This window comes from Neoarius graeffei, chromosome 21 (genome assembly GCF_027579695.1).
Source record: "Neoarius graeffei isolate fNeoGra1 chromosome 21, fNeoGra1.pri, whole genome shotgun sequence".
In the NCBI taxonomy this organism is placed as follows: Eukaryota; Metazoa; Chordata; class Actinopteri; order Siluriformes; family Ariidae; genus Neoarius; species Neoarius graeffei.
The window spans coordinates 58,381,607-58,409,012 of NC_083589.1; the positions used below are offsets into that span (position 1 = coordinate 58,381,607).

At 41.6% G+C, this 27,406-nt stretch overlaps 1 protein-coding gene across 1 annotated transcript in view; it reads left to right on the forward strand.

Annotated features, from left to right (window-relative positions):
- Positions 1-725: 725 nt before the first annotated feature.
- Positions 726-27,406, forward strand: part of erc1b (ELKS/RAB6-interacting/CAST family member 1b) — a 395,220-nt gene continuing 368,539 nt past the window's right edge. Inside the window, exons 1-2 of the mRNA XM_060903423.1 lie at positions 726-895; positions 22,395-23,275. Coding sequence (XP_060759406.1) covers positions 22,646-23,275 — 630 coding nt within the window. The 5' untranslated portion in view covers positions 726-895; positions 22,395-22,645. The remainder of the gene's footprint in view (positions 896-22,394; positions 23,276-27,406) is intronic.

Sequence of the window (27,406 nt, forward strand, 5' to 3'; positions counted from 1 at the left end):
AATGAAATGAGAATGAGTTTGAGTTTTAGCTGTTCATTGAATCATTGTTCAGCTACTTTTAAACAATACAAGTGTATTATGAATCACATTAATGCTTCTCAATCCCTTGCAAAGGTTCTTAACATGATCTCTGGGTCACAAGAAATCAATAAATGGAGTCCAACATTGTGATTCCTTAAACCTTACGCGAAAACATAAAATAAGCGGTTTTTTTTTTTGGCAAAAAATGAACCTCATGGTGCCACCATTAGACTTTTGAATATGGTCAAAACATTTTACAGGATGTCTTTATTGGTGAAAAGGAACACCCAGACAAAAATGCATCAGATTTTATGAAAGAGAGGGCAACTGATGCACCCTTATGATAATTGTAGCTAACTGTATATAATTCAAATGATAATTCTAGCTAACTGTATGTAACTCAAATGGTAATTCTAGCTAACTGTATGGACTTTTGAATATGGTCAAAAAATTGTACAGGATGTCTTTATTGGTGAAAAGGAACACCCAGACAAAAATGCATCAGATTTTATGAAAGTGAGGGCGACTGATGCACCCTACTATGGATATTATAATACATATAGAATACTAATAGAGTGAGAGCGGGAGCGCGCGTGGCGCCGTGGAGACCGGTGACGGGGGCGCGCATCCCGAGTGCTGACGTCACTGGAGCGCCCTGGTGGCTCGTGAAGCTGCTGGTGGAGGCGCGCGCGCAAGACACACAGAGAGAGACGGAAGGAAGGAAGGAGGTCGGGAAAAAAAAAAAAGGGAATAACTAGTTGGAAAGAGGAATTTTATCGCCTTTAACAGATTTATAATTCATAACGGTCCGTGTGGGAGACAAGAATCAGGGCTGAACTTGTCTTCAAACCGGTTAAACTGGATCTCTGAGACGGTAAGACGAGCTTTTAAAGTGATTTTTTATGTCTCATACATCAGTGTGTTTGGGGTGAGGAGTTACCTCAGCGACTGGACGCGCACACAGAGGATTCCCACCGTGAAATAGCCCTCAAGCTGATTTTATTTGATGTATCTCTCTCTGTGTATATATATATATATATATATAAACTCTACACTTTGTGCAAGAGAAGGTTGTAGTAGTGTAGTGTAGAAATGCTGTTGCGCCAGCGAGCAAAGCAATGGAGGAGGAGGAACGAACAGGAGGGAAAAAGGCGAGAAAATTAAAGCTATCCTTCAGGATATGGCTGCTTTCCTGGTCCTTCCACACTGACAGGGAGTTCAAGAGGCACGTTAAGGTCATATGTGTCATGTAAAGGGTTTAAATCGAGTCTCTGTGTGTGTATCCAGGCGGTGTCAGGGCTTTTTTTTTTTTTTTTCCCTCCCAATTTCTCTCAAAGGAGGAGCCCTGAGTCTCTCTCACTCTTTCAACTCATTTTAATTTCAATTTCCAACATGGTTGCAGCTCAACGGAGCTCGGCTTTAAGCCCTGGAGTTCGGTTTTCCACTCGGTTAATCGAACCTCCTGCTCAGGCTAACCGTCAGTGCGCGTGCTAGTCCTGACTGAGTGACGTGTTGAGGGAAATGTTTAGCCGCTAACACTTAAGCTAACGTTCCTGAAGATACGAAAATACAGCACGTATCGCACTCAGATCGTGTTTTTCTAAACACAAAAAGTCTGTACTTTTCCTGTCAGAGAGGCATAACTCGCTCTGAGGAAAACACAACACATTTTCTAACCTTTTGTTCATGGTCTCGCGAGCCTCTCCCATTATCCCATTAGCATGCTGCTAGTGTCCAGTCTGACTTGTTGGCCTGTCACACACACTCATTCTTTTTTTGTTTTGTTTCTTTCTTTCTTGCCTTGTACCTGTTTTTGCTTATTGATTTTCTTGTTTTTACAAATAGATGTAAACACAAACACTACTGAAGTTCATGTGACCAGAGAAGAGGCCTCATTTACAATGGATCAACAGGTTGCTTTTTGTAGTTTTGGTCTCCATGAAGGTTTTAGTGTATACAGAGATCCAGCGTGTTTGAAATTTAGGGGTGGGGCACATGGAGGGGCAGCTGCCACCCCTGCTAATGCTGGGATCAGATCAGAGGAGATGAATTTGGTATGATTTTTTTTTCTGTGGCGGATAAATTTTCACCATCAGATGTGAGCATGAATGATGATAGGCGGTCCTGGTAGTGTGACAACACTGAAGAACAGAAATACAGCGTCCATGACACCCTGACAAAAAATGGCTAGCATGTCAAAATTTGTTGTATTTGCCCTTGATCAAGGCACCTAACCCTTGACTGCTCCCTGGTCGCTGTAGCATAGCTGCCCACTGCTGTGTGCGTGCTCGTTGCTCACCTGCATGGGTTAAATGCAGAGGAGGAACTTCGCTGTGCTTGAGTGTACATGTGATGAGCCATTCCACCGAATCGGTGCCATTTCCATCCCTAGAAAATATGTATAAATGCACATAAAAATGTACTTTAAAATACATTTCCTTATTACGCAGAATGTCCTGCACATTGATCTGATTTCAAATTTAAGATATATAATTGTAAGGATTAATAAAAACTACCTAAAACACTGAAAAATAGCATGTGTTTAGCCTGGGCCCGCCCATCCTAAGCGCGACGCAACACGAGGGCCTGTTGCGAGCTTAGTCTGGCCAGGCAAGCTATCTACAGCTCTTCCAAGCTCCCGAAAAATCGGGAACCAATCAACTTTGAGCATCTCCAACGGCCCTGGGTAGAGGCGTGTTCAAGGCACTGACGTAGTAGAACTGCGACCGGAAGCCATAGATTGTTTACAGAATCTATGCCGGAAGCGCTTCATTCACGCTTCCGCATCTATTACGCATAGATGCTGTATTGAAAGCATTCAACGGGAAGTTCTCATTGAAAACGGAGCAAAGAGCAGCCCTGGAGGTATTTATTGAAAGGAAGGACGTTTTCGCCTTGCTCCCGACCGGCTTCGGTAAGAGTTTAATCTACCAGTTAGCCCCGTTGCATTGCATACGTCAGAGGAAAGAGTGATGTGATTGGTTTAAGCTTCGTCACAGCCTTTTCTGGCTTCGACCAGTAGCAAACTGAGGCATTTCAGGGAGGCGGGTCAACCACGGGCTCTGGGAAACGGTTGGGCTTAATATCTTGGCCAGACCAATAGCTCGCAGAGCTTTGAAGTCGTGTTAGCCAGGCTAGGTCCGTGTAGTCTTTGATCAGCTTATTAAAAAAACATTCAAAACAATTCAAATCGGTGGAAAAAATAAAGTATGATCACCAGGATCGATAGAGCTGCCCGACATGCACAACATATGGAATCCATTGTCTTAACTTTGAAGTGTAACCCGAAATGTAAATTTTTTTTGAAAAGATATTCCCATTAATTTTGCCATAGAGGTTGGAACGCATCCAGTAGGGGGCGATGAGATTACTTTCCCTCCTAATTTCTTGACCCTCCTCCCCGTCAACCCGGAAGGATGTGGATGATGATTGGTCACGGTCAAAGTTGTAGCATTTCCAATCTCCCAACCAAGACATGGCAAGAATTTATGGCACTATGATCACCTAATCTGACATGCTGACCATCATCAAAAAGACACATTATGTAGTCTGATTCTAGCATTACCCAGGACAAGCACATTACATGTCTGGGTTATTAATGGTGGTGTGGTTTTTTTTTTTAATTCATAGTTGCCCAGTGGACAGGCAGATTCAACAAACAGAGAAAGGGGGGGAAACCCCTGCTCCTTATTTAAGTTTTATTTTCATATATTGAAACTTGGTGATTCAGGGTTTGAATAATACCACCTGATCCCACCCAAAGGCCTGACCAGTCCCTTCTGTTTGAGCAGAAAGTTTGACTAATCTCACTCGCTCCCACAGATGTTTTGATCAGTCCTGTCTGCTCCAGCAGAAAGTTGATCCAGTCTCACCTGTTCCCACTGAATATTTACTCAACCAACTCTGTTCCAAAAGAACGTTTGACTGATCCTGTCTGCTTTGATACAAAGGTTTGACCAATGAAGCTGACTGAAGCACAAATGCTCACCAGTCTCACTTGGTCCCAAAGAAAGTTTAACCAATCCCACCTGCTCTAGCAGAAAGTTGAACCAATCCCAACTGCTCGAGCAGAAAGTTTGACCAATCCTGTCCAGTCCAGGTGAACTTTATTCTAATCCTGTCCTCTGCGGTGGACACTTTTGACAAGTCCCAGCTGCTCATGCAGTTTTGTCTGCACACACTTGCAGTTTTTTTTCTGGCATACAGAGTAGGTTTTATTTGCCAAGATATAAACAAAGTAGTTTAAACAATCTTGATCCTGATTGGATAAAGAAGTTACTAAAGAACGAATGTCATATGAGCACTGTATACACCCTCGTATTAACGAACATGGCTTTACTTTGTCCCAGAAGCTTCATATCTGACCTTTTGCTCCTTCTTGCAACATATTGGTTGAGACTCAATCTCGTTGACGTTGGAACAATGATCTGCTTCTCACAAAGTTTATAATGTTTGACAAAACATCAGCCAGTCGGTTGACAGCAATTCGACTATGAGCTATGATTCTGACTACCATCTTTTATTTTTCTGAAACTGAATAAAATGAAGTCCAATGCGAAGCTGTCATGTAAGACTCCTGCTTACGAGACAGTCACCTTGTGGTTTAACACCTCAAGAGAAAGTCAAGATGCTTGTCAGACTATACGAGGAGAGAACACCACAGCTGACGGACAAAATATTAACCAGTGACTTGCTTACTTTTTATGTTCAGTATGAGGATCTTATTTCTGATATTCTGAAAATGCCGTGGCCTGTTAATTAAAAGAAAATAGCTAACATTTGCTGATAATTGAGTTTGACAAGAACAAGACCTCAGCATGTGTGTGTATGCACACGTGTATGTGTTCATGCGATTGTAGGTTCTCTGACCTGAACTCACTTGCGGTACTGAACACCTCGGATCTGTTGACTTTGCTACTGGGTTTCTCCACTCTTGAATACTCCTTGTGTGCGTGTGCGCACACAGCCAGTCGCTGATAATAGTGACCTAATTAGAACAAACACAGTCAGGGAGCAGGACCTCTTGGGTCTGCAGAAAAGATCATCCATTCTCCCAGCAGGGATGGATCAGTTATGATTATCGATCGGTTGGCCTGGAATCCTGGAGGAATGAGTGTTCAGATAACATGTTGGTTTAGATAATTGCTCTGAGATAAGGTCAGATCCCACAGTGTTACTGCGTTAACCTGTTGATTTATCCTGCAAGTAGGAATTTGAGTAAAGCAAACTTGAATGTCTTTATAAAATGTTCGTTATTCAAGCAGAAGAAATTCTGCTAGCCACTGAACGAAGACGGTATGAAGAATTTCCGACCTCTGATTAAGAAAAACCAAAGAAAACACCCCGTCACCTTGGAATTCCCACTTGGAAAAATAATAAATCTTTAGATGATTAAATCTATAGCTGAGACCGTATAACCACGGCTTTTGTTACAGAGCATTTGGACCTGAGCAAACAGTTAAAGGAGTCATATTTAAGTCTTCACTTTTATTTTAGAACAATAATTAGAACAATTTTTACAACAGAACAATTATTTTACAACAATTTGTTTTACAGTCGAGCATTTCTCTGACAGCTTTTTTAAAAAACAAGTATTAAGAGATTAAAATGGCAGATGAACCATTTATCGTTCTAATTGATTTATAATTCAAATTAGAAAGTCGGAGAGCTTATTTCTTCTTTCTGTAATTTTTCACTCCCCTCTCCACTGCCTATCACAACTCCTGATTTGTGTGTTGAGTGAAGTATAGTGGTAGGCTGACTGCTCGTTTGAAATAATGTGGGGAAAAAAAAGTAATTTTCTATGGCTAGCTAACTTGAAGTGATATCATATTTCAGCAAGATCTCACTAATATTCAGAACATAATGTTAGCTAAATATCGAGTGTCTCTGAAGACATCACTTGCACTTTTTTTTTTTAAGTTGTATGTCCTCCATCTTGTGCCACTTGTGAGGTTCTAGCATTGCAAGTGGTGTTTGAATTGAATCATTTAAAATGTTTTTGAGCACATGAGAGGAGAGCAAAGCGGACGGCGAACCGGCAGCTTGGGCGGGGGATGTTTCTGCATGGTCCTACTGCCTGCACCCTCTCCTGTTTTTGAGCAGGCCCTCTTTCCGCATGGTCCTAGTACCTGCATATTATTATTATTATTTAATTTTTTTTTCTCTGACCTTAAAATGTGTGTGGGGGGAGAAACCCCCTGCCCAGTATAATGGTAGGGGAAGCACTGGTATAGTTTGCCTCTTTGAGAAATTAAATGCATCATAAACTAATGTGAGCAGTCCATGGTAGCTGGCTAGAATTGGTGCACTCGCATGTGAGACGAAACATGAACTTAAAGGAATACTCTGTGAGCTTCCTGCAGTGAGGAATACAAAACCGGATTATTAATGTTTTTTCCTTTTACATTTTATTTTGAGTCACAATATAGGAAAATTCAGTACTACAGTTGTTGGAATGTAATGTTAAATGATTACACAAACATGGGAGGAAGTCAAAGATGTTTTATATGGACTCTTATCCAACTTGAAACATGTGACGTAATAGTGAAAAAAAGGATATCTGGTCTCTTATGCAATCCAGAGTGTTTTTGTGGTTTGTTTGTGTGACACTGCTGATACATAACCACAGCTTCTCCCTTGTGAAACATGAGTCCTGTCTCTGAAAGGATCATTAGCTCATTCATTTCAAATATCTGAATGAAGGATTTGTAGTTGGCACCAGGGCTTTGAACCGGTTCAAGGAACGAAAACGAAAACCGGGAACTTTTTCTATTTCACATGGAACAGAAACGAAACCAGAAACTTTATTATTTTTTATGTTCCGGAACAGAAACGCTTATTAAAAATAATGGTAACCGGTTAATACCGGTTTTTATTTCGTTCCTCAAAGTTTCTGTAGCCTACAAATAGTCATTCTTCTCCTGCGCAAGTTTCTATGACCCGCTGGGGTTCACTTCCTGTGTGACGTTCGCTGATTGAATGGAGAGAGCGGGAAGGTGGACTACTAGTGAGTAAATGCATTACTGAGTCTCTGAGCAAAGAAGAGTCTGAATGTTGCAACCTCCCTATTGGCTGTTTGTAAAAATGTATCAATTGTTGCCCTTCCCACGGGAATCATCGCGGGCTCGAGAGACGAGACCTGACGAGTTAGTTCGTTGGTAGCAGAACAAAATGTCTGGACACAAATCGGGTTTTCAGAAAAGGAAAGAAAATAAACGGAGGGTCGAAAATACAAAAAAGGAGGCAGAAAATGCAAAACGAGTTTTAAGGTAGGACAAATGGTTACTTCTCTGAGGCAGCCCGCCGTGGCTGCCTGCAGGCTTATTTATTATAGCCCATTTAGTTAAAATAGTTGATATAAAATGTTTATAGTTATAGTTATGTGATGGTTGTCCTGATTTAGACTGTTTTTTTTGGGGGGGGGGGTTGCGCGATGTTGCACCCGGGTCCAGATTAGGGCAGAACCGGCCCTGGCTACATTTCAGATGTAGTTTGTTATGAATGTATGTACTTGCATAGATGTGTACTTCCAATATGGCGCCTAACAAAATCTCGCAGCGCGGTGACGTCATGCGGTAGCCCTCTATAGGGCCTGACTAGCCTTTGGTAACACACTAAACGAATTCTCTTTCATTTTTGGCACTTTTTCTGTTTGTGTAGATGGGAAGACATACTGAGAATCCAAATCGCCAACATTTGAAATAATAATTGTTTTGAATTATTTCTTGTCTTATTTAATGAAGGTTGTAATAGAATTAGCCTACATTTGGCTTAAGCTGGATGAGACAGAGACATAATTTTATAGCCATTTGTTAAACAGCTGAGAGGGAACGTAATTAACCGTTCCGGGAACGAAATTTTTTTGTTCTAACCGGTTCGGGAACGTCTATTTAATGGTGGAACCCAAAACCGGAAACGTTAAAATTCCGTTTCTGTTCGGAACGAACCAATAGGAAAAAAATTCCGGTTCAAAGCCCTGGTTGGCACATTGCCACCTCGCGGCTCCGCTGTCCCAGGTTCGATCATAAACTCGTCGTACTCTTCTTGTGGGTTTCTTCTGCGTTCTCTGGTTTCCTCCAACCTCCCAAAAATGCCAGGAGGTGGATTGGTGACTCTAAATTGCCCTTGTGTACGAATGTGTTTGGTGCACTTTGATGCAGTGGCATTCTATCCAGGGTGTATGGAGCACTTGCATGTGACATCACAGCCGATCCAGATCGTGACAGATGCCATCTTGTCGGTCAAACGCCATATTTCCGCCTTCTACTTCTGGTTCTACTTCTACCTTTTCTTCTGGAAAACCCTACTATATACAATTCTACTACAACGGCTGCGGCTACAAGCTCTCCCTACCTGTGCACGTTTTTTATGTTTTTTGTGTGTATTTTTGCGTGTTGTTCGGCTGTACCGGACTTCAATATTCACTGCAACCGTATGGACTTACTGGACATTGGTTTCCAGCAGAAAATGACGGTTTGTAGCGATTTCCATCGCATGCACAACATTCTGGACGAAATAGCGAGACCAGCGGGGTCTCCATGGATAGTTATCGGAAGTAAAGCGAAGGAGGCGGCGGCGGGAACAGAAGCAAAAGCGAGGCTGCAGAGCCGGCCTGTTGACTAAGCTCAGAAAACAGCCACTCAAATCTCCACTGCCAAGCCTCTACCTCTCCAACGCCAGATCCATGGTAAACAAGACGGACGATTTGGAATTACAGCTGGAATTACCTTATTCTATTCTATAATCGGCTGGTCAGTGCTATACTAGATACTGATATAAATAGTATTAGTACTCAATACTTAAGTGACTTACCCATCCACTGAGGATTGTTATTTTCTTGTTTACAAGATGCCACATCTGAGTCGCTGACAAATCCTGAATTTCTGTAAAGATAACTGTCCAGAGATTTATAAGCACGCAGTGCTTCACCACTGAACAGCGAGGGAAAGTTAATGAGGTAATTGTACACGTCTGGGTATTCCGCTGGCAGTTCAACATCCACTGACACGGTCGTGAAAACTACGTCTGGTAAGCCATAAGGGTCACTAATCTGTAGGTTGTTTATTTTAGACATGTATCTAGTTATCTGTTCATTAGAAAAATGAGCTGTGTAGTCCGTCGGTTGAAATTGATCCATTCTGTACACGAGTGCAGCAGTATTCAGCTGTGTTTTTTAACGACAAGATGGCGGCTGTGTACTTTCCGGTCACGTGACTGCAAGATCTCTATTCCCACCTCACACACCGTGTTCCTGGGATCGACTCCACATCTGCCGCGTCCCTGACCCAGATCCTTAAGATGACCTGGAGGATTCATGAAAGCGTTTTGCTTGCATTAGGAATGAAGTTCCTGTTTGCAAGATAATTGTCGAAATATAGTATGGTGCAAAAGTCTTGAACATGAAGAGAAAAGCTGTAGTGCAAAGATGGTTTCAGAAATAATGAAATTAAATGTTTTTACGTTAAAGAAATAGTATAAAGAGCAGTAAACGGTAATAAATGAAACAATCAGCATTTCGTGTGATGACTGTATTTAAAAAAAAAAAAGTCTGAGGTCCAGTGAGTGCAGTTTTATGTGGAAATGAGCTGTAGGTTTTACTGAGCATCTTGTAGAACCAGCCACAGTTCTTCTGGACACTTTGTCACACTCGCTTCTTCATTTTGCACCAAAACCCAGTAGCCTTCATTTTTTTTTTTAATCTGAAAAGTGCGCGCTTATGTAATACGCTGCTTTCTTTGCTGACATACTTTTTTTTTCTGTAACTCATTTAATTTTATGATGGAAAATGAACGTTTGGAACTCTAAAATGTTTTTGTACTGATTGGGTAATGTAGAAATCAAATACAAGTCTATAACAAAGATTGTACTAATAGAAGTTTTCCAAGACTTTTGCTCAGTACTGTAAATGTAACAAATCTTCAGACCAAACTACATGATCTCTTTCAAAAAGGCAAACTAATTACAGGTGGGTGATTTCGGGTGCAGTTTGATTTCGGCGTGATTTGTTTCGGCAGGTGAGAACACCGCAGGAACACGTGCTCGGCTGCAAACCAAAACCAAACTCCTCGAATCTGAATCAACCTGACTGCAGGAAGTGAGCCAAAAGCACAGAGCTGGAGTGTGGCAGAAATACCACGTGCTCTGGAGATTTGGATTAATAAAGGGAAAGAATATTAATACTGCAAGTGAGACTGAAAATGTTTTGAGTCATTTATACAATTATATAGTGATTTTTATTTAGAGCTGGAGTTGTTCTCTGTGCTTTCTGTACCTTTTTCTGTCACCATGCTTTGAGCTGAAGAATGAATTTTTCTGCTTTTTCTGTCCCTCAGAGAATGTTTTTTTTGGTTCGTTTAATTATGATCACCAAAACTGCCAAAATTAAGACTCTGCAAACGGACGAACAGTCGAACCGTGTGAAAGCATCCTGAAATAGTCTTTGATTCTATGCTTCCTTTTTTTTTTTATAAAAAATGAGGGAATCCTGTGCAAAAGTCGGGAATCCTGTGCAAAAGTCTTAGGCACATGTAAAGAAATGCTGTGGATAAAAATGGCTCAAAAAATAATGAAGTCTTTCAACATTAAAAAAAAAACCCTAATAAACAGTAATCAGTAAGCCATAATAAATGAAACAGTCTCAATATTTGGTGTGAGACTACCCTTTGCTTAAAAAAAAAAAAAGGAAATGCACCGGAGTGCAGTTTCCTTATCTTATGTGGAAATGAGCTGTAGCATCTGTAGAACCAGCCACAGTTCTTCTGGACACTTTGACTGTCACACTCGCTTCTTAATTTTGCACCAAAACTCAGTAGCCTTCATTATGTTTTCTTTTGTAATCTGAAAAGTGCGCTCCTATGGAATGTGCTGCTCAGATACAGACTTTTTTTTTCTGTAACATTTAATTTTGTGCTGGAAAATAAAAACGTTTGAAACTCTAAAATGTTTTTGTACTGACTCAATAATGCAGAAGTCATAAAATAGAAATCTGTAACAAAGTTTGTATAGAAAAAAAATAGGGTGACTAAGACTTTTGCACAGTACTGTGTGCGCACGCGTGCGTGCACATTTCACTATTGAAATATGACGTGAGAAATGAAAGTGTGTATCAAGAACTGGTGTAAATGTAAGCGTAAGATTAAAAATTATCCTGACAATAACCTCCTCTCCAGATATAGTGTTTTATTACAAGCTGTAAGTAGGACTTCATTAACGTTGTTCCGAGGTTCCTGTTCACATTTTCCACTTTATCTTGCTGTCATATTTTACTGCTGTTGTATTCATGAATAAAAGCTGCTTGCTACAGGACCAAACCACTAAATTACTGCTAAACGAAACACCGCAATATTTGTGTACTCAAAGTTAAAGAAAATATCTCGCAAAGAAACAAATTAAGCTAAAAGTCGGTCTTTGTCCTTTATTTAAAAAAAAAAAGGCTGCATGTTGAATTTGTTCTTAACGAGAACCACTAAAGTGGTGAAAATAGATGGAGCTATTTTTTTTTTTTGGTCAGGGAGGCTGCCATAACTCCCTCATGCGTGGTGTCATTTTCCGTGAGCACAGCGGTGGTGTACAAGTGCATGCTATACTAGACTATAGTACAACCCCGATTCCAAAAAAGTTGGGACAAAGTACAAATTGTAAATAAAAACGGAATGCAATAATTTACAAATCTCAAAAACTGATATTGTATTCACAATAGAACATGGACAACATATCAAATGTCGAAAGTGAGACATTTTGAAATTTCATGCCAAATATTGGCTCATTTGAAATTTCATGACAGCGACACATCTCAAAAAAGTCGGGACGGGGCAATAAGAGGCTGGAAAAGTTAAAGGTACAAAAAAGGAACAGCTGGAGGACCAAATTGCAACTCATTAGGTCAATTGGCAATAGGTCATTAACATGACTGGGTATAAAAAGAGCATCTTGGAGTGGCAGCGGCTCTCAGAAGTAAAGATGGGAAGAGGATCAGCAATCTCCCTGATTCTGCGCTGACAAATAGTGGAGCAATATCAGAAAGGAGTTACAGTGTAAAATTGCAGAGAGTTTGGACATATCATCATCTACAGTGCATAATATCATCAAAAGATTCAGAGAATCTGGAAGAATCTCTGTGCGTAAGGGTCAAGGCCGGAAAACCATACTGGGTGCCCGTGATCTTCGGGCCCTTAGACGGCACTGCATCACATACAGGCATGCTTCTGTATTGGAAATCACAAAATGGGCTCAGGAATATTTCCAGAGAACATTATCTGTGAACACAATTCACCGTGCCATCCGCCGTTGCCAGCTAAAACTCTATAGTTCAAAGAAGAAGCCATATCTAAACATGATCCAGAAGCGCAGACGTCTTCTCTGGGCCAAGGCTCATTTAAAATGGACTGTGTCAAAGTGGAAAACTGTTCTGTCGTCAGACGAATCAAAATTCGAAGTTCTTTATGGAAATCAGGGACGCCGTGTCATTCGGACTAAAGAGGAGAAGGACGACCCAAGTTATCAGCGCTCAGTTCAGAAGCCTGCATCTCTGATGGTATGGGGTTGCATTAGTGCGTGTGGCATGGGCAGCTTACACATCTGGAAAGACACCATCAATGCTGAAAGGTATATCCAGGTCCTAGAGCAACATATGCTCCCATCCAGACGACGTCTCTTTCAGGGAAGACCTTGCATTTTCCAACATGACAATGCCAAATCACATACTGCATCAATTACAGCATCATGGCTGCGTAGAAGAAGGGTCCGGGTACTGAACTGACCAGCCTGCAGTCCAGATCTTTCACCCATAGAAAACATTTGGTGCATCATAAAACGGAAGATACGACAAAAAAGACCTAAGACAGTTGAGCAACTAGAATCCTACATTAGACAAGAATGGGTTAACATTCCTATCCCTAAACTTGAGCAACTTGTCTCCTCAGTCCCCAGACGTTTACAGACTGTTGTAAAGAGAAAAGGGGATGTCTCACAGTGGGAAACATGGCCTTGTCCCAACTTTTTTGAGATGTGTTGTTGTCATGAAATTTAAAATCACCTAATTTTTATCTTTAAATGATACATTTTCTCAGTTTAAACATTTGATATGTCATCTATGTTCTATTCTGAATAAAATATAGAATTTTGAAACTTCCACATCATTGCATTCTGTTTTTATTTACAATTTGTACTTTGTCCCAACTTTTTTGGAATCGAGGTTGTATAATATGGTGTGACTAGCGTGACTTCTCGGTCAATTTGTTTGCATTTCTCAACAAATATGGCAATGCAGTATTAGAAAAGGGATCAAAATAAAGTAGTGGTTAGTTTATTGCCGGTTTTTGCTTAAAAGAATGTCTACCTGCTTATCTTTGATCCATTTGATGCGTGACACTGTGTGCTTTTGGCGTTTTGTGGTGAAACAAAGTCGAGATTGCGTCTGGCTTCAGTTGTTGTTTCTGCCTTGTGTCTCGCTTCTTCCCAGTGGATTTTTTTTTTTTAAATCCAAGTCCTCCTCAAATCCACAATCTTCTGTACAATGCTCACTGCACAATTTGCTGCCTTTTCTAGGAGTAAAGTTTTCTCGCTTTACTTGATGAAGCCACTCGGCCAAACGTCTTGGATCCAGGATGGAATGAGGAATCCTACGTCGCGCAGCGCCACCCTCGTTTTCGTTTTCTAATACAGCCATCCAATGTATCTGGCTAATCCAGTACAGCCGCGCCCAGGGAAATGGCCCAACGGACTGATGTTACAACTTTTAACATGTTTTTTTAAGCTAAAGTCCGCTTAATTTTTTTCATCCAGAACATCTTGTATAATGATATTTCATAAATCTGTAATTTCAAAATTTCCTGGTTAATCGCTAAAGTGGTAGAATTCCAAAATGAGGACACACACCCATGCACACATTTCACAGAGGTGTGTTCATAGTCGAGTGCATCATTGTGTTTAAACCGAAGATGGCTGCTGCTTGGTATTTGTGTGCCCACTGCTGAGAGAGAGCCACAGATCAACGATTTGACTGCTGTTCCACTTGCCTTTCATTTATAACCTGACGTAAGCAGTGCGCTAGGTTTGTGTTGAGTGTTTTCCCATACTCAGGTGGAGCCAGAACGAGAGATGGAGATGTAAATTTAGTTTAAAATGTAAAACGGTTCCTTGGTATGTAATACACACACATGCACACGATCAGGTGAAATTAGACTATAGTTCAGTGTGCAGACCCAGGCTGGTTAAACATTAATATTAAAACACAGTAAATTGCCAAGCTTGGAAGCATTCAGTCACATTAAACCTCATTATTATTATTATTATTATTATTATTATTACAGTTGAGTTTACAGAAACTCCTTTTGTTCAGTCATTTTTTTTTTAGCCTTTTACACTCTTTTACAGATTTCTTTTTATAGGACAGAAGACTTAAGCACATGCTTATGGACGTATTTATTATATTTTGCAGACATACTGTAGTTCAGACTTTGTTTAATCATAATTTTCCACCGTTTATCCCATAGCACTGTTGAATGCTCGATTCTTTTTGGTCAGAATGTGTTGATTAGTTTTCAACAACAGCAAATCGGGTAAAAGTTCAGACTGTAAATAATAGACCGATATTATAGACTTGTATTGTAGAAGTCTATATGGTTGGAGCTGACTCAGTAGGAAGGCTACTGGAAGAGACAGATCACCACTCTTTATAACTGTGGTGAGCGGAAAAGCATTTCAGAATGGACAATATGTTGAAAATTGACGTGACCTCAGGTTCAGTTCCTGTCAGCCAAGAACCAGGACTCTGATCTTCCCCCGTTCTGATGTTTGATGTGCATTGTCATCGACAGGGTTTTATGCATGGTGCTGTTTCGACAGGATCGGCTGAGTGCATGGTTGCATAAATGAGTAGGTGTACAAGTGTTTGTAATAAAGTGTTTGGTGAGAGTCGAGTGAAATAGCCAGACGACAGTGTTGACAGAAACTGATGAACAGCAGTGTTATTAGAAAGTGTTGTAATGGTATTTTGATTCTTATCGATGCTTAGACACTGAGCTTTGCCTTTTAGCCACAATCCACACATTTTCAATCGGGCTGAGATCAGGACTTTTATGCTGAATGTTAGTCTGCTTTATTTATTCTACAGCCAGTTTTGGTGTGTGTTTGGGGTTATTGTCCTGTTGGAACACCCAATTGTGTCCAAGTTTCTGAAGGTTTGAGGTCATAGTGAAGTACTCAGGTTCTTCATTAGAAGGAAAAGAGAAAGACCAAAGAAAAGGTTTATGGCTGTGGTGAAAGAGGATGGTTGGTGTGACAGAAAAAGATATGAAGGACAGGAGGAGATGGGACATTATCTGCTGTGGCAGCCCCTAATGGGAACAGCTGAAAGAAGAGGACGACGACTCTGAGGTTCATTATTCCATCCACTTTGTACAATGCACTAGTTCCACTGGCAGCAAAACGGTGCCTGAGCATGATGCTACCACCACCATGCTTTACAGTTGGGATAGTGATCATCTGTACCTCTGGTCATTGTGGCAAAACAGCTTAACTTTCCTCCAAAAGGCTTTTTCTTTGTCCATGCGGTTAGTTGCAAAATCTAGTCAAGCTTGAAGGTGTCGATTTTGGAGCAGGGCTTCTTTCTTGGATGGCAGCCTCTCAGTCCCACAGCAGTGTAAAACTCTGTAGAGAGGTAGACAGTGATCCAGCAACTGGAGAAGAGTTTCCTTAGGCACAGTTATACCATTTTGTCAATACATTCTATTCTTGGATATTAAATTATGAATACATGTATAGTCATATGGAGTCACATGATGTGCTCAGAAGCAGTGACGTGCAACACAAAGCACAATGAAGGTTTTCAGCAGAAATAAACATGGAAACAAAAGGCGGCTTGCTGAACCAGTAGCTCTTTATGCTTCAGAAGAAACAAATGCCTCTTTGATGTAAATGTAAGTCTGATTATGCCGATGGCTTGTATTCTGACAATGCGGTGACGTATGGGGTTGACTTTCAGGGTTCCGTGAGGTTGAAATAATCTATAATAAATAATAGGGGAATTAAACACATTGATTAGAGCAGGAAATCGGTGTATGCAGTGTCCCTTATTTGGTAAAAATGTCGGGTAAAATAAAAACTCAATCAACCAGTAGTTCAGAAGAAATTTAATCTGTGTGAAGCAAACAAGCCCAGATTCGAGTATTAGGACTGAGCGTGCAAACATCCTAAGAGTGTATGATCGCTAAACATTCATAACCACACTGCTGATATGAAGAGTGTGATGATTAAAATACTTCAAATACACAAAATCAAAACTCCTGTATACGGTGGCGTCTCGATAGGAGACACTTTTTTTTCAATCTAGCAAAAATAAGCTTTTTTAAAAAATTTTATTTCGAATGAGTGCCTTTTATGCTTCCATTTTCATTACAGTAAAACATTCAGCATTATACAAGCACAAGAATCGAAAGCGTAAAGGGATAGTTCGGGATTTTTGACATGAATCTGTATGGCATCCCCATCAATAGTGTCGTGCAAACACACTGACTTACCCCTGACAGCATCCTGTGAGTCCAGTTCTTGTCCAGTTTTGGTCCAGACGAAAGTAGTCCGGCAAGTTTGTTGGGGTCACGAAAGTAAAACGTTTTTCGTCTCAAAACGGTATGTGTTCAAAAGAGTGATATATTTGCATCACAAAACCGTTGCCAAATAAAAAGTCAGACCTCGAAATCGCTTGGCACCATTTTCTCTCCCTCGGTATCACTGCGCGCTGTCATGTTGACATCTGCGCAGGAATCAACACCTTTCCCATAGTTTGGCAGTGATTAGGAGTTCAGATCAGCGGCGCTAACAAGCTAATTTGAGAGCAAGAACAGCAACAAATTTATCACCTTCTATAACCTATACAATAATATATTTGTGAAAATGGTGCGCACTTGCGACTATCCAGGCTGTAGCAACAAAGATGTGGCTGAATCTCCGCTCACATTTCACCGTCGTAGTCAGACATGATGTCGCTAACTTTGCTAGCAGTAAACAATGTAGTGATGTGTCGGTCGCGAACGATCCGGTTCAAAGAGTCGGCTCTTTGAAGTGAACGACGGGAGCCGGCCCTTCGGTGGGAGCCGAGTTGGGGAGCCGAATTAGTTTTTTGTCCTTAGGTGCCTCAGAGAGAGAGAGAGAGAGAGTTCAGCTCAGCTGAAGGATGATTGTCTATTTGACAACCATGATCATTGTTTTGTTGCCATGAATTCCTAAAGCTCATGATATAAATTGTCGCTCATAAATTGACAGGTTCGGTCGGCAACCGCCTTGGCATGGCCAGATTAATCTGCGGTATACAACGAGACAGCAGTCATTATAACAGGAGCATATTTGCTGTTCCAGCGGCTTCTCATTACTGGTGGAGCAGAGTGCGGCACTTTTTTCTCTTTTTACATGCGCTCAAGGTGCCACATATTTTGTTGCACATTGTTCTGTGTTTAAAATAATTTCCAACTTTGCTTCATAGCTTCTTAGGCCTGATTTATACTTCGTAATTTATTTTGTGGCATTTTGTTCAAGGTCGAGTGTGAAATAAAGCCATAAAGGATAAACAGTTGATGTCTTCTGTGTGTTTTATATTGGTAATATAACACAGTTTTGCATTGTTTGTGAGAAAATAATTTATTAATTGGTAAGTAAGTTTTATTTCTATAGCTAGAACATTGCTACACTGCTATACTTTACAAAGCTTTACAATGGCTACAAAAACTAAAAAATAAAATGGAAGACATCTTATTGATAAAATATAAGTAATAATGTAATTAATTAACTAGTTAATTGCAGCAATTAAATAAAAAAATCTCAGGAGCCGTTTGGGAGCTGAAAGAGCCGGCTCCTTATACTAATGCCGCTTTTCCACTACAAACGCGGCTGAGCCGTGCCGTGCCGAGTCGAGCTGAGTCGAGCTGAGCGGGGCTGTTGGAGTTGCATTTCGACTACAACCGCGCTGAACCGTGCTGGCTGGAAGTGGGTGGACACATTGGGTGGAGTTAGCGAAAGTGGGTGGACGTCACGTGATGTCGTTAAGCAGCGCAAACAGTGACATCAGTGACAGTGGCGGAACAAGTCAGAGCCGGGCCGAGGGCGGGGCAAATGACCGGGCCCTTTATTAAAGCTTATCATAACATCATTTTAGGCTACAAAATGTCCGCAACTGCGGTGTTTACCAATTTCAACACTACTGGGTGCAACTATGTTATTTAGTACATCAAGTCCTTCAAACGAACATGTAACTCAGAAACAAAAAACATTAGGATACTGTACATGGCTCATAATAAAACATCAATAGCCTATACTGCGCACATTATTTGAAGGGCATACGAATGAGCGCTCAGAGGTTGCAACGCTGACAGGAAGAGTCAGAAATAAAAGGAGGGCGGTGCAAACCTCACTGAATGCACTGTGTTTACCAATTTCAACACTACGGGGTGCAACTATGTTAGTTTGTACATTAAGTCCTTCAAACGAACATGTAACTCAGAAACAAAAAAACATTAGGCGACATACTGTACATGGCTCATAATAAAACATCAATAGCCTACTGCGCGCATTATTTGAAGGGCATACGACGAGCCTTGCGCTCCGCGAACTCGTGCACGATGCTCTGTATGTCACTGATTCAGTGAGCTTTTCAGCGGTAGTCTCACGACCCGGATAGTAAACAATAAACATGGAGGACATGGAGTCGTTAGTGTTGCTGGTCTCGGTGCTGTGGCTTGTTGTCACCGACAATGCGGACAGATACTGGCAAGAGCGTATAGATGAGGCGAGGCGCATAAGGCTTCAGAAATTCTCGTAATTCATAATTCTTCTTCTTCCGGGTTTGCGGTGTTTACAGATCCCAGCGCGCTCGCGGGGCGTGTGTGGGCATGTGAGGACACTCCTCCTCACCAATCAGTGCACAGGGGAGTGTCTGCTCACGCCCCCAACCTCAGTCGGCACGGTTTGGCTCGCTTCAGCCCCACTCCAAAACGGTGCGAGTTTTAGGGGCTAAGCAGGGCTGAAACGAGCTGAGTCGTGCTGGTTTTTGGTAGTCGAAACGCGAGCCGTGTCGGGCTGAAGTGAGCTGAAGTGAGCTGAAAAAGGGTAGTGGAAAAGGGCCATAAGAAGAGCCAAAAGAGCCGGCTCCCGAAAAAGAGCCGAAATTCCCATCACTAAAACAATGAATGAAACAGCCGTGGCTGTCACCTGGCGGCAGCGCGCAGTGATGAGAAGGGAGAGAAAATAGTGCCAAGCGATTTCGAGGTCTGACTTTTTTTTATTTGGCAACAGTTTTGTGATGCGCAAATATCACTCTTTTGAACACATACTGTTTTGAGACTAAAAACGTTTTACTTTCGTGACCCCAACAAACTTGCTGGACTACTTTCGTCTGGACCAAAACTGGACAAGAACTGGACTCACAGGATGCTGTCAGGGGTAAGTCAGTGTGTTTGCACGACACTATTGATGGGGATGCCATACAGATTCATGTCAAAAATCCCGAACTATCCTTTTAAGTTGGTCTTCAGGTAAAGTAACACTTTTTTTTTTTTTTTTTTTAAATAAGTGCAACTCGAGAAGATCCTTATGGCTTGGAGTCCTGTCAGTGCCTGAATGATTTGAAGCAATGTCCAGGAGTGGCTGGATGTGTATGTACATCTCATAGAAACTCCGAATGTGTATACTACAGAGAAATTAAAGGTATACAAGCCACTTGATGCTTACAAATATATTTTGTGGACATGTTCAAGACGTAATATTTTACAGTTACGAAATCGAGGACGTCATTGTGGCACTGAAAACCAAGGTGCTGCCCAACCAGTGTCGTGGAAGTCTGACCCTCAAAAGTAGCCAAAAAATATACATCCGTGAAAGAAGTTGCCTTAAGAGTTTTAATTGCACAGACTCTATACAAAATACGGAGTGATTCCTGGAAAAACACAGGCCTCTGACATTTTGTTAACAGTTTAAGTCGGGTCCCTTTTTTGGGAGACCCGCCCTAGGACCACCCCAAAACAAAATGGCAGCTCCTATTAAAATTATTGTGAAAGAACTTTTTGTTTGAGACACAGATTTCTGATTGGCTGCCCAATATGGGGCTTCTCATGGGCTAAAACATATTTCCTGCTATGTTTCAAAAGGAAACTGGGATACTAGCATTTACCATATGGCATTTGAAGGGTTTTACTACTTAATGTCGGGTCTGCGTTTGTCACGTGAAATGCCTTTACAGTGATGATCAGTGGTGAAGAACACACACTGATCACATACATATGAGGTCCTCTAAACATTTAAACTTGGTGTACCCAGGCTCAGCTTAAAGGAGCTTAGTGTTAAAATACCTCCTGAGTATAACAATCCTAAATTCATGCTAAATAATACAAAAATTTCACCACTGCTCAGAAATAATTGTAGCAAGCTAAACCAGGGTGTGTGTGTGTGTGTGAGGTCCAAAAATATTGAAATGAAGGAGAGCAGTCCTGGAGGTTTCATACCTTGACCTAAAAAGATAACACTGGTGCCCCAGAGACTCTGGAAATCCCAAACACATTGTGAAGCTCGAAACAGCAAGCTAGAGTCAAAATTCTCTCACACCAGATGTAAACTTATTTATTAGCTGAACAAAGTTGGCTCAATAAACATTTCCATTATAGACGACAACTCTGTAAGAATGTGACCCAGTCATCGATCATTAGATGCTGGCTAGTTTCTTGATGTAAATTTGGTAAAGAAATATAAATGAGGCATGTTGGATAACGAACAAGCTAAACTAGCTTCACTGATACGATGGTTAGCTGAGATGAAATGATGGCTGCAAAGACTGAGACCAAAACTTTCCCGTAACTCCAACCATCTCCTGTTGGCTTGGAAAGGTGTTGGATTCAGAAGCATGTATGCAGTAAAAACGATTACATTCGTGAACACTTTCACGATTCTGACACTCAGCAACCCAACCCAATGTTTTAGAAAATAAATTTAGGCTCAGGCCCTTAATCACATTAATTTTGGTGTATAAAACAAATTTTTCTTCTATAATTTTTCAATTCTGTAACGAATATATTTACAGCTAATAACTTGTCAGATTTATTTATAGTCCTGGCTTCAGTAGTACAAGCATCCCGACTGTAACGGGGAATTAATCCAAGAAGATTAGCAGCTACAGGCGGGTTTTTGTTTCCCCATCACGTAACTCGCACATTGGACGCATTATGGACATCTGGTCACGCCCCCTTCTTTTTCTGCACACACTCGTACATTGGTTGTACCCAACACTCCTTCATTCTGCGATAGTTTAGGGGTGTGAAAGGATCGATGGTGTATATTTGGACAACCTCGCTGATCGTTTCTGCTTTTAATGGTCAGTGTGAGACGACATGGTGGTGTTGCTATCTTAGCTCGAGGGTACGCGGTTCTGTCCTGCCTGTGTGAAGGTTTTCTTACGTTCTTGCAGGATCTATACGAGTTTCCTCAGGGTTCTCCGGTTTCTTCTCTTCTCCCAAATGAATGAATAATTAATGGAGAAAGATGAAATGTATTATTATTTTTTTAAACATTGAAGACTTTTGAAGTAGCATATAAGGTCTTGAGCAGCATCTATTTAAACTGTGTGCGCGCTGCTTGTTGGGACTCTCAGCTGCACAATAAATGTAGGCTTAAATGTGGTCCTGCTGTAGCCGAATATCCCAGCTATTAGTCATATTCTCTCCTGATCTTGTACAACAAAATTGATCAGATCCTCTCGGCCTTTTTAATAGAAAGTGTCCACGTGTAAAGATTCCGAGCACAGATTTTAACCTAACTCCAAATCCACTAACAGTGCAATTTAGTGTTAGATTGGATTTGGACTACCTCCAGGAAATGGCTGAGGAGGGTTAAAGAAATCAAAGATGAGAAATGAAGACAAAATGGATAAAGATCCAGAAAGAGCAGCAGGTTTGATGAGAGCGCAGTACACAGACTATCACAGAGCGTGCACCGTGGCATACGAACGACCCACATCGAGAGACCAAAGGAGGAAGTTAAAAGGCTGATTATGCCAGGGCTGTTCATTAGCCTATTATTTCTTCCCTGGGGGAAAAGTGCCAGGCAGGCGGACTCCAGCTAGGAATAAAAACACACACACACATATATACACACACACACACTACAGGACTGATATTAGCACTGCTTGTATGAACCGGGTGTGTGTGTTTTTAGAATCTGGAATTTGTGCAAAACTGTAGCTTTAATGAATTTCAGATAAACGTGAACCTAAGTGGAAAAAATATTGTCAATACTCACCTAAGCAACTTTCTCCAAATCAGAAAATAACCCAAATCCTCACTTGTTCCTTTTGTTATCAGCGTTCCTGTCTGACTTTTCCTTCTTCTCTGTTCCAGGTCACTGTGTTTTATATAATCGTGGGTGAAGCACCAGTTAATGGACTAATCTAATGAGAACCCTGTCTGTTCCCTGTGGAGCGTAGAGCCGAGTCATCATCCTTAATCATTTCAAACATGAGACATTTCCTTGTGCTTTGTAGTTAAGTGAAGCTCTCAGGACCAAGCGTCCCGACTTGTGAGGATCACCTGAATCAGCCTCTGTGGTATTTACACAGGTTTCTCGTCCCTTTACTAAAAGCTGAGCCGCGATGTACGGTAGCGCCCGCTCAGTGGGTAAACCGGAGGGCAACCAGAGCCCCGGACGCTCTCCACGCCTTCCTCGCTCCCCTCGCCTGGGCCACCGGCGCAATAACAGCACAGGTGGTGCAGGGGGTAAAACGCTGTCCATGGAGAACATTCAGTCTCTGAATGCCGCCTATGCCACCTCTGGCCCCACGTACCTGAGCGATAACGATGCGCCTGCCTCCATCTCGGACCTGCCAAAGAGCACGATGACCCTGGGCCGCTCGGGCGCTCGGCTACCCTACGGCATGCGCACCACAGTGACAGGCAGCAGTCCCAACATCGCCAGCGACTCCATTGCCTTCGGGGATCACCACGTGCCTGCAGCCATGGCATCCACCGTGCCACACTCGCTGCGCCAGGCCCGCGACAACACCATCATGGACCTGCAGGCGCAGCTGAAAGAAGTTCTGCGTGAGAATGAGCTCCTGCGCAAGGAGGTGGATGTCAAGGAGAGCAAGCTCAGCTCATCCATGAACTCTATCAAGACGTTCTGGAGCCCTGAGCTGAAGAAGGAGCGCGCCTTGCGCAAGGACGAGGTCTCCAAGATGGCCGTGTGGAAGGAGCAATACCGTGTGGTGCAGGACGAAACGCAGGTAAGGTTCAATACTTTCAGTGCTTTTAACATCAGGGTTTTCAACTGTTGTAGGCCTTTTTTTTTTTTTTTTTTTTTAAAGGCATTTTAGAGCTTTTTTTTTTTGAATACTAGTCAGTGGAAAATGTTTTTAATGGCGTATTATCTTTTTAAAATTGTGTCATTTGTCTGTGAATTTTTGGGCTGCACTTTCCTTTTCCATTCCTTGGTTGAGTCAATATGGTTGGAGTTTATTTATTTGGAAGGGGGTGGAATTTGAGCGAGTTGGTGGTTATGTAACGGGCACTTTTCAGAGGAGTGTTTTTGCTAACTTGGGGCTGTTTATTGTTGGAATGTTGCGAGCTCAGACTGATCGAGAACACAATCCTGTCTTTATGTGCCATCAAAGCTTTTCCATCAGCGTGAGACAGGAATATTTTATCTACCACTCAAACGTGTCCAATATCTCTCAGTGACGGCATCACATGGCATTGTATCATCTGGGATATTGCCCTGGTTAAAGTGGACAGGTGTTGGAGAAAACTCAAAAACTCGTCCGCCGATGAAAAACGGCTCTCGCTAAACTTGACTGTATTTAGCATGTTCGCTACACTGCTGTACGGCTTGTTTGTTATGGATGTGGTGTAGCTCAAACACTTTTGGTTGTTGTGTAATTTCATTTCACACAGCACCACTATTACTTACTGTTTCAAAAGGAAATACATCAGTGTATGGAACCAAATCGGAGGGAATCGAAATTGTTCATTGAGTCTGATGTGAAGAAATGGTCAGAGTTTATTGACACATGGACAACTTCTGAAAAAATGTTTGAGAGGGTCCACTTCAGGATGTGCTATGCTGATGTAGGAAAATAATCAGTGACTGGACAGTGTGGTGCTGCCAGGCAATCAAAGGTCAGCATGAGTTGATTATTTTCCCATAACAGCAGTATTTTATTCCTTTTATACCTCAGCAGTTTATCAATGATCTTTATCAACCATCTTTATTTATTAAAGAACAATACAGTAAATATCATCTCATTATCTGTAGCCGCTTTATCCTGTCCTACAGGGTCGCAGGCAAGCTGGAGCCTATCCCAGCTGACTACGGGCGAAAGGCGGGGTACACCCTGGACAAGTTGCCAGGTCATCACAGGGCTGACACATAGACACAGACAACCATTCACACTCACATTCACACCTACGGTCAATTTAGAGTCACCAGTTAACCTAACCTGCATGTCTTTGGACTGTGGGGGAAACCGGAGCACCCGGAGGAAACCCACGCGGACGCGGGGAGAACATGCAAACTCCACACAGAAAGGCCCTCGCCGGCCACGGGGCTCGAACCCGGACCTTCTTGCTGTGAGGCGACAGCGCTAACCACTACGCCACCGTGCCGCCCCCCGATACAGTAAATGTTTTATCCATTTATAGTTATGTTTACAGTTATGGGAAGTCTGTGAAACAGGTTTGCTCTAGTTATCATTCACATTAAAGCACTTCTAAACTGTTGTTTATAGCTGAAAGATGAAACAAATGCAGCAAAGCCTAAACTCCTCCATCCTGAAGAATTTCTCATGTCTGAAAATATAGTTGGAGCTGTTGCAAAGCTGTTCCTGACATGAATATTCCATAAACAACATCTGACACAAAACCTGTGTATAGTGTGATGGAAGCTGTAATAGAGTACATTAGAACAAACTCGTTAATATAAACCTCTGAGTCACCATATAGCTGGCACGATTGTCCGAGCAGCTGTTCTAGAATATTAATCAACAGCTTCTGACCAATTAGGATCATGAATTCAGCAGGGCTTTTTAACTAATGGTCTTCATTCACAATACTTGTGAACGTTTTTTTCCTGGAATTTAAGCCTCGTATTCTGCTCTCTCGCTCTTTGAAACCACATTAGCAGAAGCTGCCCCCCCCCCCCCCCCCCCCCCAAAAAAAAAAAAAAAAAAATCAGGTATTCGTTCTGATGTAAAGAGAGAATGAGTATGTAATGGAAAATATGTTAATGGTAGCACTGTAGTGAGAAGCATGTTAGTGTTGGACCAGGGTCCGTCTGCTTCTGGGTAAGGTTTTTAGAATTTGACAGCAGAGTCTCAAAGACTACGTTCAGATTGCACCCTGAAACGACCCATATCCGTTTTTTTTTTTTTTTTTTTTTGCCCATATGTGACCTGTATCCGATTTGTTATTGACAATCTGAACGACACAGATCCAATTTTTTTCACATGCAACCCAGGCCGCTTGGATATGTGGTCCTAATTCCGATGCATATCCGATATTTTCACATGCGACTGCAGTCTGACCGGACAGGTCACATTCATGCGACCTACACGTCATCAACGAGACAAACGTCACTATTCTGCGTTGGCTAATCCCGCCTCTTTGGTGGAAAACAACAACATTTGTACAGTTTTCAGAATTTAAATAGACTTTTATAGAATTGATCAAGCTAATGGTGGATTTGGTAGGGACCTGGATGTTGATCTGTTAGCCTGATTAAATAAAGCAGTTTCTTTAACTGATTTATAACTTAAACCATCCTGTACCACATCGCCAGGTAGGGTATTAGGCAGAAAAAGAAATTTACCAGTCAAAAATAATATTTTATATAATCCTGATAAGCGCCGCAGGTGCGAAGACGAGCGCCGCAGGCGCGAAGTCCCTCTAGGGGGGTCTGGGGGCATGCACCCCCAGAAAATTTTTGAAATTTAGACTTCATTTCCTGCATTCTAGGACATTTTCAGGGTGAAATGGCGTGTAATTTTTGATCAGAAATATTGCATATTTTTACTTTGTATTTTTTTCAGTTTCACTCCTGAATGTATCAGATGTATGTATGGTGTTTGATTTGGTAACAAAAGTGAAAAGAAAATAAACAACAATGAATTGTATATAATCTTTTGATCTAGTTACAGTATTTAATAAAAAAAAAAAAACAACAGTATTCTATTTTACCATACCCCCATGAACCCCCCTTGTTAATCAATGTATCACACATACCTTTTCTGTCTTTTTGTGGAAAAACGAATCAGTTTTTGTCACATTCAATTTGGGGCGTTTGTTGGGATTCATCTTGATCCAGAAGAGTGAGTCAGCAAAAAAAAATGCGGTTCTCCCGCCAAGAAAGAGGAAACTACAACGCAGGGTGTTTGGCAATTTTCGACCAATCAGAATTCGCGATTTATTCAGTCCGCATGTTACAAGATTCAGTGCGGGCCAAAATGGCGGAAACGATGAAATATTCTGATTTTTCATTTCAAGTTTTCAGTATTTTTCGTATTAAACTGTGTTTCTTACGATTTGTAAATGATGGCGGAACCACACACGGACTGGCCATCGGGAGTAGCGGGAGTTTTCCCAGTGGGCCGGTGGTTCAGCGTGGGCCGGCGGAGAAAAAAAAAAAAACAGTTGCGCGCTGGCCTTTAATATGATAAGCAATGTTAACAGTTTCTTTAACAAACTGTTAACATTGCTTATCATATTAAAGGCCAGCGCGCAACTGTAATAAGCAATGTTAACAGTTTGTTAAAGAAACTGTTAACATTGCTTATCATATTAAAGGCCAGCGCGCAACTGTTTTTTTTTTTTTTTTCTCCGCCGGCCCACGCTGAACCACCAGCCCACCGGGAAAACTCCCGCTACTCCCGATGGCCAGTCCGTGTGTGGGCGGAACATAACTGGATTTATCGGATGACATGTGGGAGTATTCATGTGCGAAAATTTTCGGCATTATCGTCCGTTTCAGTATCCGTCTGTGTGTATACTTGCCCGTTGAAATCGGCAATCGCCCGTCAAATTTACGGGTGGACGGGTCTCTGCCTAATACCTTATCGCCAGGTCTCACCTCATCTCCATCGCAAACTGCACTGGTGTTTATGCACCTTGAGCCAGCGCTGAGAGAAGTTGCAGAATTCAGCTGGCTATAAACAATCTAAATAAATATTTATAAAAATGTAGAAAAAGTTTATTAATATGACGAAATAAATCTGTGCAAATTATTAAGCCTGAATTAAGAGTTTGGTAATACAGTGGCCGTATCCCAAATGACTGCCTACTGAAGCTCGAGTGCACTATATAGAGTTTAAAAATCCATTACTTCCTAGTAACATGTAGTGCACTTGTATAGAAATTAGAGAGAC